Source organism: Heteronotia binoei, chromosome 13 (genome assembly GCF_032191835.1).
Source record: "Heteronotia binoei isolate CCM8104 ecotype False Entrance Well chromosome 13, APGP_CSIRO_Hbin_v1, whole genome shotgun sequence".
Lineage (NCBI taxonomy): Eukaryota > Metazoa > Chordata > Lepidosauria > Squamata > Gekkonidae > Heteronotia > Heteronotia binoei.
Window position 1 is genome coordinate 21699377 of NC_083235.1, and position 19286 is coordinate 21718662.

At 46.6% G+C, this 19286-nt stretch overlaps 2 protein-coding genes across 2 annotated transcripts in view; one reads left to right on the forward strand and one right to left on the reverse strand.

The window, feature by feature from the left end:
- SLC48A1 (solute carrier family 48 member 1) overlaps window positions 1-19286 on the reverse strand; it is a 456994-nt gene that overhangs the window by 139733 nt on the left and 297975 nt on the right. The window lies entirely within an intron of this gene.
- The window catches only part of RAPGEF3 (Rap guanine nucleotide exchange factor 3), a 98809-nt gene that overhangs the window by 47502 nt on the left and 32021 nt on the right, over window positions 1-19286 (forward strand). Inside the window, exons 7-13 of the mRNA XM_060253309.1 lie at window positions 1423-1507; window positions 4535-4595; window positions 7401-7477; window positions 13035-13181; window positions 15489-15604; window positions 17267-17355; window positions 18243-18321. Coding sequence (XP_060109292.1) covers window positions 1423-1507; window positions 4535-4595; window positions 7401-7477; window positions 13035-13181; window positions 15489-15604; window positions 17267-17355; window positions 18243-18321 — 654 coding nt within the window. The remainder of the gene's footprint in view (window positions 1-1422; window positions 1508-4534; window positions 4596-7400; window positions 7478-13034; window positions 13182-15488; window positions 15605-17266; window positions 17356-18242; window positions 18322-19286) is intronic.

Consider the following 19286-nt stretch of genomic DNA (forward strand, 5'->3'; position numbering starts at 1 on the left):
AAAAAAAAAAAAAAAGAGTCAGACCGAATCGGAAAGGGAAGTAGCAAACAGTTTGCCTTGCGTTATCCTTCATACCTCAATCATATATTAATGAAAAAGTTACCGAATTTATATTTATTTCTTATAATTTTTTTTCTCAAGCCATTTATAAAATTTCTCCCATTTTCTGCTAGCTTCTTCTTTGGACATTCCTCGTAATAAACTAGAAAGTATGTCCATTTCAGCAGCTTGTAGAATTTTCTCAATCACTTCATTTATGTCCGGGCAGCATTTTTGTCGCCAGTATTTAGCAAACGCTATCCTCGCCGCTGTAACTTAAAATGTTAGCACTCATTGGTCTTAAAGATTCTTTCTTTGTATTTCTCCCATGGGATCCAGGGAACTGGGCAAAGGAGGCTGTGGCTCTTTCCTTCCTTCCCCAAGGGACTGAGGAGGGAGCCTCAGCCAATAGAAGGAAGAGAGGCTTGGCTCAGTAGCTCTACTGTGCAATTGAGAGAGCCTGGCAAAGCAAGCTATTCCTCCTCCCTTCCTCCCCAAGGAAGGAGCTTCAGCCAATGGAGAAAACAGAGGTTTTGCTCTGTAGCTCCTGTGCAATTGAGCATGCCTTGCAAAACAAGCTGTTATACAGAAGGAAGCAAGAGAGAGGGAGAAGGAAGCAGATGACAGCCAGTTGCTAGGGGGCCTGATAGGAGCCCTCTGGGGGCCTGATTAGGCCCCTGAACTGCATGTTTGACACCCCTGTATAATGTGATGTAGCCCTTCCTTTCATGATGCTTGGTAGTACCACATAGTACTAATGGAGAAGCCAGAAAGTGCAACAGAAGTTGGGAAGGATATTTTTTTATTGATACCGACTGTAGCAGCATTTTGCATAAGGGTTTCGTTTTTTCTTTTTCTTTTTCTTTTTCTTTTGCTCCTTCTCCTACCTAGAGGAAATAGCTAAAGAAGATAGTTGGGGAAGTGGCTAGAGAAAATAGCAGGAAGACTTTGTCGTACAAGTCGCTTAAATAACAATCTGGATTTCATTGAGCTCACACACATCTTGGGGATGAAACTGCTAAAGTGGTAGGAGGGATACTGGAAGAGGTGTATGTTTTACCATGTGTGCTTTACCCTGACTTTTCTCCTCAGAGAGCCAGTTTGGTGTAGTGGTTAAGTGCGTGGACTCTTATCTGGGAGAACCGGGTTTAATTCCCCACTCTCCACCTGCAGCTGCTGGAATGGCCCTGGGTCACCCATAGCATTCGTAGGAGTTGTCCTTGAAAGGGCAGCTGCTGTGAGAGCTCTCTCAGCCCCACCTACCTCACAGAGTGTCTGTTGTGGGTGTGGGGGGGGTGGGGAGTAAAGGAGATTGTGACCACTCTGAGATTCAGAATATAGGGCAGGATATAAATCCAGTATCTTCTTTCTCTCCTTCTCCAGCCCTGGCCACCGCACTGAGGAGGAGCTCGCACTGATCTTTGAAGAACTTCTCCACATCAAAGCCGTAGCCCATCTCTCCAATTCTGTAAGTGACGGACAGCTCCTTTAACCATTCATCTCAGTGCCTCTTGCCCTGTCTATCGGGCACCCCCCCCCCCAATGTAGACAATCCTCCTGGAGCTTACAGTAGGCTCTGTAGTAAGAGCCCTGTAAGCTCTTGGAGGATTAGCTGCATCAAGGGTGTGTGGCCTAATATGCAAAGGAGTTCCTGCTACAAAAATCCCTGGTAGTTGTTACAGTGCTCTTAACATTTCTCTCCCCCCTCCCCCCGCTCAGTCATCTGGGAAAACTCAAAAATCTCCTTTGTTGAGAGTCTCTCAGAATAGCACCCAGTTCTGGAGGTCACCCTGTCCAGCTTTCTTTTGCAGGTATGGGAGAAGATAGTTAAAGTTTTAAAAATTAAGTGTGATAAGATGGAAGTTTGTGAAGAAGTGTTGGAAACAAAAGAAATAATATAATTATTATTAGAGTAAGAATTAGGAAAAGTGGTATGGGGATCGGGTGAAATCGGGTAAAGAAAGGAAATAAGATAAAGAGGCAGAAGTTTATGTATTTGTTGTCAGTATTCAGTTTAATTTGTAGAAGACAACAAGCAAAAAATGAAAAGTATTTATATGAGATGGTTAAATGTATAAATCTGTTTTAAATTAAAATATTAATTTAAAAAAAAGAAATCCAATGCCCCAGCTAGTGGGATGAACACCCCAACAAGCATAGACTGTAGCATCACATTGGAAGTGCACATGATCTAAAGCAGGGGTGTCAAACTCATTTGTTATGAGGGCTGGATCTGACATAATTGAGACCTTGTTGGGCCAAGCCATGTCAGGCCAGGCCATGTGTGTACCTATTGAAGATTAGGTAACAGAGATATAAATTTTATAAAGAATACAGACAAACCCAAATATATATTTTCTAAAAATGTAAAACATGCTTAAAATGTTAGCACTCATTGGTCTTAAAGATCCTTTCTTTGTATTTCTCCCAAGAGAACCAGGGAACTAGGCAAAGGAAGCTCTGGCTCTTTCCTTCCTTCCCCAGGGGACTGGGGGGGTGGAGCCTCAGCCAATATAAGGAAGAGAGGCTTGGCTCAGTAGCTCTGCTGTGCAATTGAGAGAGCCTGGCAAAGAAAGCTGTGATGCAAAAGGAAGCAAGAGAGGGGGAGAAGGAAGCAGATGACAGCCAGTTGCTCGGGGGCCTGATAGGAGCTTCTGAGGGCCTGATTCAGCCCCCAAACTGCATGTTTGATACCCCTGATCGAAAGGAACAACCCCTCCCCCAATTGAAATCATGGAGAATAAAATGACTTGGCTGCAGCACTTGGATAAATGCGTTTATTTAGGCTAATCAAAACTGATAGATGATTGAATTACATTTGAATTATATTTGCTGTTTTCTCACAACATACATCAGTTCTTCAGTTGAACGTGCTGCTTGCTTAAGTGGTCCATTGGGCAGCATTTTTGCTTTGGAAACCTACTGCACCTGGGAGAGATTTGCTCCAGTCTCCTTGTGGTTAGCTTTTGGCTTTGGACTGCTGCCATTTTGACATGAGAGAACTTGAAGCTATGCCAGCACAGCACAGGGGTCAGAGCATGTGGTTAGCAAATAGGAAACCAAATCCCTGCTGAGTTGTGAAGGGGTGCGGGTGGAGCCCCTGAATAAGCCACTGTCTTTCCGCTGAGCTAGTTTTTATTAACCCTGACACATTTAAGAGAATTACATGCAGGGCTTTTTTTTGTAGCAGGAATTCCTTTGCATATTAGGCCACACACCCCTGATGTAGCCAATCCTCCAAGAGCTTACAGGGCTTTTCTTACAGCGTCTACTGTAAGCTCTTGGAGGATTGGCTACATCAGGGGTGTGTGGCCTAATATGCAAAGGAGATCTGCTACAAAAAAAAAAAGCCCTGGTTACACGTTTGTCAATTTCACATCGGCATCACTCATGAGACAAGGGGATGGATCCAGTAACACCAGTATGGAAGGATTCTGTCTGCAGAACAGAACTTTCCTGCCTGCTTCAACTCTACTGCTCTCCCTGAAATGTTGCTCCTGGGGGACGGGGGACCCTTAGGAATGGCATGAAGAGCAAATCAGGGGTTTGCAGCAGGAAGAAGGGACTGATGGGAAATTATACCTCCTATTAGTGAAAAATTTAGCATGGATCCAACCCAAGTTTAGCATGGATCGTGCACCAGTTTCAAAGTTTCCTATATAAATAAAACTTAATTTGCTGAGTGTATAACCATTCAAAAGTGTGATTGATCTCTGGAAAGCATGTGTTTTTACTATGTATAAGGCACCAGCCTTGACTCTCAGCATTGCCAGTTAAAGGCTTTCTGGTACCAGTCCTGTCACTTGTTGATAACACTCTGCCAAGTGGGGAACATAATTGGTTAAGTAGGCCATTACTCAGATAGCAGGGATGACATATCAATTTGCCTTGGGGCCATGCCAGGAACGGAGAAAGCAATTAACCCTTCAACCTCCACTCAGAACCAAGCTCCCTGGTTTGTTACCAGCACTTTAAGGGGAAAATACATATTTTTTGGAAGTCATGTCATTTCTCCTTTAAAATACTAATAACAAAGTGGGGAACCTGGTCTTGAATAGTGGAAGCCAAAGAGCTAAATATCCTGTCCTCCCCCCCTGCACTGTCCCAAGGCAAGCTGAGGTTTCATGAGCCTGCCATTTGCATTTTGTAGATGGAAGAAGACACTACAATCTCCCATCTTGTCTGACCTCACTAGACCAGTCCTAAAGCACTTTGTCTCCAGCAGCTGTCTGCCATTTGCTCCTGGAAGCTTCCTATGCACATCTAGGCAAGCAAAGCTATCTTTTTTTCTGAAGAGAGAAGTCTGATTTTTAGCTGTGCACATTCTTCGTGAAACTTATTCTCTGTGCGTCAAATGCATGGCTTGTCCTCTACCTTATAGTACTGACTTCCCTCTCCAAAGCTATGTCTGGCCTTGCTTCCCTTACCCCATAAATGGTCCAGCTACATAAGCAATGATCCATACTCATATGCCTCTCTCTGTCTCTTCTGGCAGGTCAAGAGAGAGCTGTCTGCTGTGTTGCTGTTTGAGTCCCATGCAAAGGCCGGAACTGTGTGTAAGTAAACTGGGTCACAACAATTTGGCCACTGGGGGGGTGTCTGTCTCCCTTGACTTTCTACAGTTGCACCCAGAGAGGGGCTTTATGGTCCTCCCACGTTCCATATAGAAGGTCCAGTTGGTACAACCATACTGATATGGGCAGGGGTGGAATTCTAGCAGGAGCTCCTTTGCATATTAGGCCACACACCCTGATGTAGCCAATCCTTCAAGAGCTTACAAAAAAAGCCTTGTAAGCTCTTGGAGGATTGGCTACATCAGGGGTGTGTGGCCTAATATGCAAATGAGCTCCTGCTAGAATTCCACCCCCGAATACGGGCTGGGGGGTGTGGCTCAGGGGAAGAACCTCTGCTTTGCATGCAGAAGCTCCCTGATTCAATCCGTGGCATCTCCAGTTAAAGGACCAGGCAAGGTGATGCGAAAGACCTCTGATTGAGACCCTGGAGAGCTTCTGCCAATCTGATTAGACAGTACCAGCTTTGATGGACCATGGGCCTATTTCAGTATAAGGCAGCTTCCTGTGGGTGGCTTGTAGTCACTGTGAGTTGGCTTCTTTGAAACATGACTGGTTTTCTGTTGTACTGTTTCATCACAGAATCATAGAGTTGGAAGGGACCTCCAGGGTCATCTAGTCCAACCCTCTGCACAATGCAGTAAATTCACAAATACCACCACCCAGGGCTTTCTTTGTAGCAAGAACTCATTTGCATATTAGGCCAAACCTCCCTGATGTACCCAGTCCTCCTGGAGCTTACAGTAGGCCCTGTACTAAAAACCCTGTAAGCTTGTGGAGGATTGGCTACATTAGGGAGGTGTGGCCTTATATGCAAATGAGTTCCTGCTACAAAAAAAGCCCCATTGCCACCTAAATTCACAGGATCCTTATTGCTGTCAGATGGCCATCTAGCCTCTGTTTAAAAACCTCCAAGGAAGGAGAGCCCACCACCTCCCGAGAAAACCTGTTCCACTGAAGAATCGCTCTAACGGTCAGGAAGTTATTCTTAATGTTGAGCCGGAAATTCTTTTGATTTAATTTCAACCCATTGGTTCTGGTCCTACCTTATGGGGCCGCAGAAAACAACGCCACACCATCCTCTATCATCACAGGTAACTTGTGCCAGGCATGGTGAATCAAAAGACTTAGAACCAGGGGTGGATTGGCCATGAAGGCCACCAGAGAAAGTTCCAGTTGGTCTTTAGGTTGGGGGGCTCTCCCAATGCCCCAGGAGCCTGTTGCTAAGAGACTAGTAGCTGTTGGTTTTGTGACCTGATGGCCTCCATGATGGAGATGGGACCTGCTACTGGGGTGAGCTGGTTGTGTTCCCACTTTACATGGGTGCAAACTGAGCGCAAGCTTTGAAGAGCTTGCCTCTTCTCTCCCTGCTCCACTGAAGAGGTGGGGTCAGGCAGACCCCAGTGGCAGGGCCTTGCCAGTGCTGTTTTTGCCTCCTGGTCTGCCCCTTGTAGATGCAACCCTATCCGTTCAATATCCAAAGAAATAGGTTTTGTTCCTTTATTCTTCAGTATCCTCCTCCTATGGACCAGTAGATGTGTTGCAAACTTCACATGAATACATGAAGCTGCCTTATACTGAATCAGACCTTTGGTCCATGGAAGTCAGTATTGTGTACTCAGACTCTCCAGGGTCTCAAGCTGAGGTTTTTCATGCCAACTTGCCTGGACCCCCTTTTTTTGTTGTTGGAGATGCTGGGGATTGAACCTGGAACCTTCTGCATGCCAAGTAGATGCTTTACCACTGAGCCACAGCCCCACCCCTTCAACAATATTATCACCATCCCTTTGCAAATTTGCCTGGCTTGAACTCCTTTGATTATATACAGTGCAAGCTGCTGATGATATAGCCTCTGCGTGCCCTAATAAAACATGTATACCTGTGTTACATCATGCACTAGCATCTTGTGCTACAGAGACAGGTTGTTGCTTCTTACGGCTTCTTTTATGCAGCCTGTGAACTAAACCATTGCCAGAGAAGAGGCATGTATCTCTGGGACTGTGATTAGGTCATCATTCTCAAGCTATTTAAGTCTGTAGGCTTTGAAGGGCGTAAACTGCCTGAGACAGCCCTGAAAATTTCCAATTTGTAAAGACACAGAATTGTTTTTTGTTTGTCCCTTCACAGTTGGACCCATCCTTTAAAAGAAAGACTGCATTGTCTGCTTGTTGTGTTTGACAGTCGGGGATATTTAAGTGAAGTCACTGATCAGTTCAAGATTAGTGGGATGCATGGGCAGACATCCAAGCTGCACAGGGATACCTAAGTAGTATGCTTCAATTCAAAAATATTAAACTGTTCCTCCCCCACTTCTACTGTGTCTAAAAATGAGAGGTGGCTGTGGCAGATGGGTGGGTGGAGTGAGGCAGATGGCTGTGATAAGGCAGTGCAATGGTGTAATTTAGATTCATTCAGATATCTCACTGAAGAAGTAGCTTTTTGCTGGCTATAAGCAGGACATGAGTTGAACCAGTGGGTGCTCAGGGGCAGTGTTCCCTCTAAGCTGAGTTAGTGTGAGCTAGCTCACAGTTTTTTAGCCTCCAGCTCACACGTTTTTGTCTTAGCTCAGGAAAAATGGCCCCAGAGCAAGCTAATTTATGCTCATGAAGTAGAATTTTTGCTTACAAGACCTCACAGGTTAGAGGGAGTATTGGTCAGGGGTGCCTGCTTATAAGACTTGTTCTTGCTTTGTCCATGTTTCTTCCCCCCTTCTCTTCCATTTCACTTGGCCATGGCTTTGCCAATGTCAGAAATGTTGATTCCAACACACTGTATATCTTCCTTTCACAGTGTTCAGCCAAGGGGACAAGGGCACATCCTGGTATATCATCTGGAAGGGATCGGTCAATGTTGTCACTCATGACAAGGTGTGTGTTATCTCCTCCCTCAGTCTGGAGAATTGAGTTTGATTCCCCATTCTTCCTCCTCATGAAGCCAGCTGGGTGACCTTTGGTCAGCCACAGTTCTCTCAGACCTCTCTCAGCCTCACCCACCTCACAGGGTGTCTGTTCAGGGAAGAAGGAGGGAAGGTGATTGTAAATCACTCTGATATTTCTTTGGGTAGTGAAGGGCAGGATATAAATCCAGTTCTACTCCTTCTCCAGGGCAAGCCTGAGGTTATGTCCAGAGGATCTAGAAATCTTCATACTCTGATCAGACCCTCCCTCCTCCCTGTGGGGAGCATGGGTTTGTTTAAATGTTTCCTGTTGTATGAACAGTGGGGGCAGGCATAGTGGTTAGAGCTGTGGCAGGCAGCTCCCAGCATGAATGCCAAAGAGCAGGGCTGGAATTCTAGCAGGAGCTCCTTTGCATATTAGGCCACACACCCCTGAAGTAGCCAATCCTCCAAGAGATTACAAGGCTCTTTTTTTGTAAGCTCTTGGAGGATTGGCCACATCAGGGTGGTATGGCCTAATATGCAAAGGAGCCCCTCTAGAATTCCACCCCTGCCAAAAAACATCCCACTGGCCCATCTTCCTTGGCATGCACGAAGGCTGGCTTCCCCCCCAAGCAACTGGGACTAGCTGCTGGCAGTGGCATGAGAGAAGGCAACAGGCGTGGCTTATGTTTAGCGCCTTGCAGACCCAGGCAGTCACCAGCATGAGCCTCTTCTATTGCCATTGTGAATCAGTTTTCTTGCCTTACCTGTTCCTCCCTCTCCAGTTTCACCCTTCCAGTTCCATCCCATCTTATCCCTTTCAGTCTGTTTTCCCCTCCCCCAGTATTGCTACTAAACTGTGGCTGAGTATTCTCAGCAAAGTTGGAAAGTAAGATCTGTGTTAACTCTAAACAAATATGTCTACTTTACTTGGATGCATGTCTGAACGAATATTATTATTGTCTTGTCCATTTACACTGTTGGGCAATAATTAAATTGAGCAGGATGGGTATATCGGTTTAGGGAAGAAACAAAGTATTGACAGGATCTTTTTTTTTAGTCTATCCTTGATTTTATGCTCAATTTAGATATTTATAGTTTTATTGTCTGTTGTGATTTTATATTGTGAGCCGCCCTGAGCCTGCTTCGGCGGGGAGGGCGGGATATAAATCAAATAAAGTAAAGCAGGGGTGGCCAACGGTAGCTCTCCAGATGTTTTTTGCCTACAACTCCCATCAGCCTTAGCCAGCATGGCCAATGGCTGGGGCTGATGGGAGTTGTAGGCAAAAAACATCTGGGGAGCTACCGTTGACCACCCCTGAAGTAAAGTAAGTAAAGTAAATGGAATTTTCTTTTATAATATAATTGTATTGCCTCCTACTTCCTATTATCTAGATCCATATGAACAAAAGCCTAATAAAGGCTTCAGTAACCAGTAATCAGTTTTCTCTTTGTCTGTCTGTCCAAGGACAACCCTTGTCTCTTCCTCTACCCTTTGTTGGGCTGCATATCAAAATCAGAACAGATAGACACAGAGCTTTTTTTTTTTTTTTGGAGCAGGAACGCAGTTCCGGCTGGCTTGGCATCGGGGGTGTGGCCTAATATGCAGATGAGATTCTGCTGGGCTTTTTCTACAACGCTGATGTCAGGGGGTGTGGCCTAATAAGGAAATGAGTTCCTGCTGGGCTTTTTCTACAAAAAAAGCCCTGGATAGACAGATGGTTCATTTTTTAAGCTCAGTCATCAAGCTCCCTGGGTGTTGACATCCTTCAGCCTAGCTTACCTCGCAGGGTTGGTGTGAGGATGAAAGGAGCAGCACCTATGTCATGGCTGCCTCTGAGAGCCTGGGTTATATCATGTTTAGGTCTAACTTAGGCTGCTTAGGAAAATTAGAAAAGTGGGTGTCTTTCTGTCAGGGGATATACAGCCCCTGTGATCTTGTCAGAGGACTTGAGCACCGGTGTTTTACTTAAACTCCAACTAAAGATCCATATTTTTGAACAGCTATTTCGGCTTCTTTACAAAAAAGCATACAACAAACTTAAGCATCGCATAATCAAAGCATAACATACAGAGATACAATTAGGGCTTATGTAGGTTGAGGAGCATAGTGTTAATCAGGGGGGGTGGGGGTTGTAGAAAAAGCCCAGCAAAACTCACTTGCATATTAGGCTGCACTCCCTGACATCACCATTGTTTTGCACAGTGCTTTTTTTGTAGAAAAAGCCCAGCAGGGATTCATTTGTATATTAGGCCACACCCCCTGACACCAAGCCAGCCGGAACTGCGTTCCTGCTCAAAAAAAGCCCTGGTGTTAATTCTTTTTACCAGCAATTGGTTCCAAGAAGAGCCTAGAAATGAGGTGCATTCTATCTTAGTGCTGAATTTCTTTGGAGTCATTATTGCCTGCTTCAGCATAAAATTCTTCCGATCTTTTCTTTTAACAATGCATTCTTTCCATTTAGTTTTACAAACCACTGTTGCGTGTTGGCATTAAAAATGTCACACTAAATTATGTTAACTTTTACTGACCTTTTGCTCCCTATCTCTATCTCCTGATACCTCTCTAGGCATCATTCTGTTGACATTCCTTTTTCTAGCTGCTCATAAAACCATTGTTTGCTATGACGACATTACTTACCATACCAAACCTTTAATGGCATAACAATGGCAAATAAAAATACACAGAATATAAAAATTTAAACACTGGTGATAAAATCAAAACGAAACCGGAATTACAGATGCTTTCATACACGGTCAGATTTAAATTTAAGGATGTCAGCCAAAACTTTTGCCACAGCCTCGCTAAGCTCCCCCTCAGAATCATTCAATAAATAATAACAGGGTGGCAGAATAGATAAATCTGGGGAGAAAAAAAGCTTGCAAAACAAATCTTTACGAAGATTATGATAAATGGAACAATCAAGCAATATATGCTGAATTGAGTCAGGAATATTCGCTGCACAGGAACAGAGTCTGTCGCCTAAAGGGACTCAATGATATCTCCCTTGTAGAACTTTGGAGGGAAACGCATTTAGTCTAGCCAACATAAATGCCCTGCGGTGACTTGAAATGGTTAAGTTTGATAGATAATGGAGCATTTTGCCACAGAAAGCATAAGGACCTAAGAATGCTGGGGAGCAAATATAGAGGTCTGTTGGACGTAGTTTCGTTTCCTCCAACTCCAACAATCTCAATTTAATACATCTGAAAATATATGACTCATCAGATGTAAAAAAATCATCAACCTCTATCCCCAACTGGTTAAGTTTGGACATAAGAACTGCTGACCAGGATGAGATATATGGGTCTCTTTTCAGACAATCAAGAAGGCTGTTAGGATCTGCTCTAAAGTGAATTTTAAGCCAGAATTTAAACACTGCGATCCAGGCTTTTGTCTCCACCAAAAAACTGACCCACTTCAGAGCAGAGAGCAAAGTAGGACACACATTTTGGCATTCCAAGAATTTGTCTAAAGAATGAGGCTTGAATGCCCTCCACTTTCCTGGTAAATACTGAGATCCATATAGGGATACCATAGAGAATTTGGGCTAGCATTTTAGCTTTGAAAACTTTAATTGCTGCCGAAACTAATTGGTTGCCCCTTGCAAAGAAAAATTGTTTAATTTGAGCAACCGAACATTTAGCCAAGTTGACGGTGTTATTACGATGTGAAACCCAACTTAACTTGTGGTTAAAAGTGATCCCCAGGTATTTAAAAAATTTTGTTTGCTCAGTTGTTGAGTTGCCAATAAACCATCTCTGTGCCAGCAATTTGAAAAGACAACTACTTTAGATTTGGCATAATTGATAGAGAGTGAATTACAATTACAGTAGTCATAGAAGGCGTTCAGATACCTTTGCAGGCCCACACTTGTGCAAGAGAGGATGGTAGTATCATCAGCATAAAATAATAAAGGGACCGCTCGGCCTGCTAGTTTAGGCGGATGACCATTAATAGGGTTCAAAAATTGTGCCAGGTCAGTTAAAAATAAGTTAAAAAGATGCGGAGCCAGCACGCAACCTTGTTTAACCCCCTTTAACACTGGGATTTTACTAGTCAGGTCACCACTAGAAGAAAATTACTTACTTGGACCAAAAACAAAGATGCATACTTTTCTGTGATGGGGTTAGTGCCTCGGGGCTTTCACCTTCTCCGGTTAGATCTTTCCTAGTTTCAGTAGAAATAACAGATGAGCGTATAGCTGAGGGACTGAAAGTAAGTGGGATCTGAAGCAAATGCCTAATTTTTTTTTAAAAAATTCATCTATACTCCACACTTCTCCCCGAAGCAGCTTATATTGTTTTCCTCTTCTCCGTTTTAACCTCACCACAACCCTGTTGTTTGATGGAAAAGGCAGTGTCTGGTGTATAAAGAAGAGAAGGAGACCCTGATAGAGGCAGCAAGGAAACAATTAGATAGGATAGTGAGAACAGGACCTTCTCTATCCTGCGGAGTGTGTAATTTCTTCTCTGTCTCCAGATCGCTACGCTTAGGGCAATTTCCTCCTCCTTGAAAGTGCCACATTCAAGAGATGTAGTCAGGGGTTGTTTTGTAGAAAAATAGATGGTGGAGCTCATTAGCATAACTCATTCGCTTATGCTGCCACCCCCCCCCCCACCAGCCAAAAGCAACCCGACACAAGAAAGGAGAGCCCCATGCGAGCGAGGCCTGCTTGGGCTGGCTAGAGATCCAGCCAGCCCAAGCAGGCCTCACTCACCTGGGGCTCTCCTTGGCCACCGCCTCCCCCCCCAGTAAAAAGGCCAGTAAGCCGCCCACCACCCAAAATCACATAAGAAGTGGAGAAAGGGTGGCGTGGGCTTCTCCAGGGGTTAATGAAGCTGCTGGGGGTATGGCAAAGCTCCTGGTGGCTGGCTGGCTGCCCACTCTCCTAATCCAGGGATTGTTATGCAGCTGCACCTCCTATTTAATGGACAAGGTAGGTGGGGAGGAGGGGGGTGTCAGAAAGGTTGAGGAGCTGTGCTCCTGTGAGCTCCTGCTGAATTCAAGGCCTGGATGTAGTTAGGAACCTATTTCTGTCTCTCCTCTTTCCTATCAAGTATGTTAGTTCCTAAATAAACTGCTTTGCGAGCCCTCTCAATTGCACAGCAGAGCTACTGCGACAAGCCTCTCTTCCTTCTGGTCCCCTGGGGAAGGAAAGAGCCAGAGCTTCCTTTGCCCAGTTCCCTGGATCCCATGGGAGAAATATAAAGAAAGTACCTTTAAGACCAAAAAGTGCTAATGTTTTAAGCATGTTTTAAGTTTTTTTTTTAAAAAAACCCTTTAATTGTGTTTAAAATGATTGTGTTTGTCTGTGTCCTTTATAAAGTTTATATCTCTGCTATCTAATCGTAAATAGGTAAAATGGCCCGACAAAATGGCACTTAAAATGGCACTTACATGGCCCAGCCCGACAAAGTCTCAGTTATTTTAGATTCGGTCCTCATGACAAATGAGTTTGACACCCCTTCTTTGACCGCTATGCCATACTGGTTCTCTATAACAGGTCTGTTCCATTCTCTATAATGGTCTGTTCCATTTGCAGGGATTAGTGTGCACCCTCCATGAGGGTGATGACTTTGGGCAGCTGGCACTGGTGAACGATGCCCCCCGGGCAGCCACCATCATCCTCCGCGAAGACAACTGCCACTTCCTGCGTGTGGACAAACGGGACTTCAATCGCATCCTCAAGGTGGGCCTGAGAATAGGTCAGCAGCAGGCTGGAGACCCCTTCTTTTCTGGGATGATGCTCAGTTCCTGGTTGTCTTTGACCTAGTTGAGGGTGCTTGGTTTAAGTGGAAAGTACCTGTGGGCATGTGCTAGGGTTGCCAGGGCAACTTACTTGGTCAGCAGGGGACTCCCAACATCCTTCTAGGAGACTTGAAGTGACATTGACCATTTTTGGGCCTACTTCTGGTTTGGGGCCTATTTCCAGTTGGGGGGGGGTGACACTTTGGTTTGGGGGCAAAACTCTATGCTAAATTTGGCTTCAAAGCAAATTTTCTGGGCAAAGCTTTACCCAGAAAACAGAGCGCTGCCTAGGGTTGCCAAGTCCAAGCCCAGAAATATCTGGGGACTTTTGGGGTGGAGCCAGGAGACACTGGGGTGGAGCTAGGGGGGAGGGGGGAACGGCGCCAGGGAGCGTGGTGAGCCGCCCCGTCTCGGAGCGGGCGACACCGCTGCGCTGCTGCCGCCTCTTCTCCGCTCGCCGTGGCTGCTCCTCCGAGATGGGCTCAGGCTGAGCCCATCTCGGAGGAGCAGCTGCGGTGGGGGGGGCGGCAGTGGCGCGGCGGCCTCGCCCGCTCCGCCTCTGGGGTGGAATCGGAGGGGGGGGGGTGGAGGCGGGCCGGGGGTGTGGCGAGCCGCAAGTCCGGGTCCTAGAAGGGCCCGGATTCGTGGCTCACCGTGCTCCTGGCCTGCCTCTGCCCTCCCCTTCTCTGGTTTTGCCTCGCTGGTTTTGCCTGCGCTGCTGCCACCTCTTGGCTGCTCCTCCGAGATGGGCTCAGCCTGGGCCCATCTTGGAGGAGCAGCTGTGGTGGGCGGGGAGGGGGCGGCAGCGGCGGCCTCACCCGCTCCGGGATGGGGCGGCTCGCCATGCTCCTTGGCGCCGTTTCCTCCCCCCGCTTCCGTTTTTTTGGGGAGCGGGGGAAGAGGCTGGAAATCCTGGGGTCCCCCGCCAGGGCGGGAGGGTTGGGAAGCCTAGCGCTGCCCCCCACCAGAAGTAGGCCTATAACCAGAAGTAGGCTTAAAGTAGGCCCCAAACCAGAAGTAGGCCTGAAAAGGTCAGTTGGGGATAGGATTGCCAAGTCCAATTCAATAAATATCTGGGGACTTTGGGGATGGAGCCAGGAGACATTGGGGGTGGGGCCATAAGCTAAGTTGTGACAAGCACAATTGAACTCCAAATGGAGTTCTGGCCATCACATTTAAAGGAACCGCACACTTTTTAAATGCCTCCCCTACATTAGAAATAATGAAGGATAAGGGCACCTTCTTTTGGGGCTCATAGAATTGGACCCCCAAGTCCAATCTTTTTGAAACTTGGGGAGCATTTTGAGAATAGTCATCAGATGCTATGCTGAAAATTTGGTGCTTCTATCTCAAAAAATAACCCCTCCAGAGCCCCAGATCAATTCTCTATTATACCCTATGGGAATCAATCTCCATAGGGAATAATGAAGTGCCCAGCAGACATTTCCCTCCCCACCCCGTTTCTGACAACTCTGAAGCGGGTAGGGCCTTTTCCCATCTGGGGATTGGCATCTCTACTCACGAGTTGCTGAACTTCCAGCTTCTTCAAAGAGCAACCAAAGGTTCAAGTTTACCTTTCCTATGCAAACAACCTCTGAAAAGATTGTGCAACCAACGGAGGGTCTGGGCTGCTTTCACAGCCACTGGGAGCACAGCAGCCAGGTTCTTCTGCCTGCTTCCCCCACCCCCATTCAGCCTTAAAAACACAAACACACCATCCCAAGAGGAAGCCTTCAGAGGTGGGAAGGCACATGGTGGCTGTGGGGGCGGGACTTCTCCCCGCCGGCCAGCTGACTGTTAGCGGGAAGGAGCCTGGGAAAGTGGGAGAACCGCCCCCTGGGACCTGGGAATTGGCAAGCCTAGTTGGGGATGGAATTTCCCCCAGCTGGCCAGCAGTGAGCAATAGCCTGTGAAATCAGGGGTTCCCCTGCTCCCACTAGGGTGCTGGCAACCTTAGTATGTGTAGCCAAGTATCTTGATATGTACTTATGTTTGTGGCTTTTATGGCCACTTTGTGCGGATGCTACCTTTGGAAAAGCAATGGGAGCTACACAGAGGATTGTTTCCATGTGGAAACAGCCATAGAGGCAGGGTCTCAACTGTAGGCACTTCCTTTACTGGAGGAGACCCACAATGACCAAAGCTGAGACTATCTGCCTTTTTGCTAACAGTTATTGGACAGCTTTAACAGGCTGGTCTGGTCCACGAGAGTGCCATATGATTTGCTAGTCTTTGCTTGCCTTCCTAGGATGTTGAAGCCAACACCCTGCGGCTGAAGGAGCATGGGAAGCTGGTGCTCGTCCTGGAGAAGAATTCACAAGGCGGTATTTCTAGTCACCTTCCTGGGATTCCAGGGAGCAGTAGGTACAGCGGTTTGTTGCCTTCAGCTCCCTTCTCTCTCCTGGGGGCAGATGTAGCTTTTTTTCAAGTAGGCAGTGATGCATGCATGAGCTTTTCCATTTCTGTCTTCCCCGTGAGATGGAGTAAGGAAGCGATCATCAGCAGGCCTACTGTAAAGTAATTTCTATGTTTTCTAGTGGGGCTTACTCTTAGGAAAGCATCCTTAGGATTGCACTGTAAGACTTCTGTCTTTACAGGGGGCTGGATAACCAGCTCAACCAATCTGCTGCAGTACCTTTTTAACAGGATGCAATGCGGGGGAGGCCTCTTTTCAAATGCCAGCTGGAATGTTATTTGTAACAAAATCTCCAGTTCTCCTGATGCAGACTGGCACTCTAGCATTATAGGAACACTTCTCTCCTCCGGTGTAGTGGTTAAGTGTGTGGACTCTTATCTGGGAGAACCGGATTTGATTCCCCCCTCCTCCACTTGCACCTGCTGGCATGGCCTTGGGTCAGCCATAGCTCTGGCAGAGGTTGTCCTTGAAAGGGCAGCTTCTGGGAGAGCCCTCTCAGCCCCACCCACCTCACAGGGTGTCTGTTGTGGGGGGAGAAGGTATAGGAGATTGTAAGCTGCTCTGAGTCTCTGATTCAGAGAGAAGGGCGGGGTATAAATCTGCAATTCTTCTTCTTCAGAGATCTCCTCTGTGCAAATAGTTCTGGTGTCAATAATTAGTGTTGTTCCTCAGCATATTTATGTTGCCCAGAGGTACACTGCATCATGTGTTTTGTAGTCTAAAGGCTGCATGTGCATACTGATTATGTATATGTGCATGCACAGCCTCAGCACACTGCTCCTGTGAGCAAAGCAGATATCCTTTTGCAGGGGTCGTTTTGTAGAAAAATAGGTGGCACTCATTAGCATATGCCCCCCCCCCAGCCAAAAGCAACCTGATGCAATAAAGGAGACCTCTGTTTGAGCGAGGCCTGCTTGGAGTGGCTAGAGATTCAGCCAGCCCAAGCAGGCCTCGCTTGCCTGGGACTCTCCTGTGCTGCCCTCCCTAGTCAAAAGGCCAGCAAGCCACCTGCCACCCAAAATCACATAAGAAGTGGAGAAAGGGTGGTGTGGGCTTCTCCAGGGGTTAATGAGAGCTGCTGGGGGTGTGGCAATGTCCCTGGTGGCTGGTTGACTGCCTGCTCTCCTAATCCAGGAATTGTTATGCAGCTGCACCTACTATTCAATGGACAAGGTAGGTGGGGAGGAAGACGGGGAACCCTCAGAATTCAGCTCCTGCTGAATTCAAGGCCTGTCGATTTGAATGACACTAATTGCCTGGATGTCGGACTACAACACCCATGATGTAGTAGGACTGTGAGAAGAACAAGCACACAGAGAACCTGCAATTGTGAACTGAGCAACTGTAAGCATAGGAAGTATACCAATACAGATATGAGACAACTGAAATTTGACAGGACATATATATATTTTTAACAATAATCTGACTTGGGAAAAGGTACTTTTACAACAACTGCTTGAAAGAGCTTCCCACATGCAAACCTATATATATTGACAGTATATATATATATATATATATATATATATATATATATATATATATATATATATATATATATATATCTGTTAGTCATGTGATCTGAGATGACCATGCCTTGTTCTCCACCTCAGATACACAGTTATGGCTGGGACCCCTGAAAAGATTCTTGATTATCTGTTGGAAACCATGCGTTCAGACTCTACTCTCTCGGACCCCGTAGGTAAGCACAGAGTAACTTGAAGGGAGGAGCCGGCAATGAGGAGTTTGGTGCGGGAGAGGCTGAAGCTCTACCTGTGCTGTTCTGGCTCCCCTCTCCTAGGAAATGGATGGAGGCAGACAGGTGTATTGAGCGCAATGCATATGACTTGCTCTGAACCTGAGGTCTGGGTGTAGAAAATGTGAATCCAGATCTCCCATGTTTGCTGGTAAAGGGTTGTATCCAACCATCCCTGCATTTTGCAGAGTGCGATTTTCCCACTGCAGTACATCGAGTCCCTCCCACGGGGATGGGGCTTCCAGGCCCCTGCTGGAGATGGGAGATCCCCTGCACTTGGGCCCTACCCCCTGCTGCCAATCAGTTGGCTGGCAGGGGGACTTACCAGGAGCAGGGGGGAGGCCCAGGCTACATTGCTGGCAACGTGGCAATGTCCCTTCCAGCATGTACTGGAATTGATGTCATCACATCAGCAACTTCGGGGTGATGCTTTGTTATTTGCACAAAAATTCTATGTAGAAGCCATTTTTACCGTAGAGTTTTCGCCCAAATAACAGAGCATCACCTGGCACAATGCGATGATGTCGTTTCCAGTACATGCTGGAAGTAATGTTACCACTTTGCCAGCAGCGTAGCCTGGGTCTCCCTTCTGCTCTTGGCAAGTCATCACCCACCCCTTGCCAGTTTCTGAGAGGGATCTTGCAACCTTATAGGGGGGGGCAGCAGAATCTCAAAAACAGCAGGAAGGTTTGCAACAGGAAGGGGGAATTGGCCACCCCCTTTTCTCAAGATTCAAGTGCCTTTAAGTCTTTCAAACTCTCTGGCTGGAAACACATCTATGTATCCTAAGTTGGAATTTCTGTTTCCCAATGACTTTTCCGCTTTCTTTGCAGACACATTCCTTGGAGATTTTCTCTTGACGCACAACGTGTTCATGCCTACACCACAGCTTTGCAGAGTTCTGCTCGAACAATATCCTTCACTGCTTGGATTTGGACTTGAGAGCACTAGAATTGGCAGGGAATTTTTATTGGGGTCCCTTGTTACAGTGGGCTGCTAGAGAATGCCTTTAGAACACAGTTCGCAAATTCCTCCCACCTGTGAATGGGTAAATGCTGGGGTGGGGGCAGTGTTCTTCAGCAGCCAGTTTTTTAGGGTGACCAGTCTCCAGGTGGGGCCTGGAGTTTCCCCAACATTACAACTGATCGCTAGACTAGAGATATCAGTTCCCTTGAAGGAAATGGCAGCTTTTTTTTGGGGGGGGAGGGGGGGTTCATGCTCTATGACAGGGGTGGCCAACGGTAGCTCTCCAGATGTTTTTTGCCTATAATTCCCATCAGCCCCAGCCAGCATGGCCAATGGCTGGAGCTATAGGCAAAAAACATCTGGAGAGCTACCGTTGGCCACCCCTGCTCTATGACATCACATTCCTGCTGCCCTCCCCTCCCCCAACTTTGCCCTCCCAAGAACTGTCCCCAGATCTCCAGGAATTTCCCACTGCAGAGCTTGTAACTCTATGGAGGGCACTGTTGCTGATTCTTATGCTATAGAAATGTCAAGTTTTGTACACGTAACTTCTGCGGGCATCCCTGACACAAATTAAAATGGTATTGTTACAATAGTGTAGGTATTGATGATGATGAAGAAGAAATTGGATTTATATCCCGCCCTCCACTCCGAATCTCAGAGTGGCTCACAATCTCCTTCCTTTCCTACAACAGACACCCTGTGAGGTAGGTGGGGCTGAGAGAGCTCTCCCAGAAGCTGCCCTTTCAAGGACAACTCCTACGACAGCTATGGCAGACCCAAGGCCATTCCAGCAGCTGCAAGTGGAGGAGTAGGGAATCAAACCCGGTCTGCACACTTAACCACTACATCAAATTGTAATTTCCCAGCAACTTCTCAACACATACAACCTTTTGGGGGGGGGGGGCATG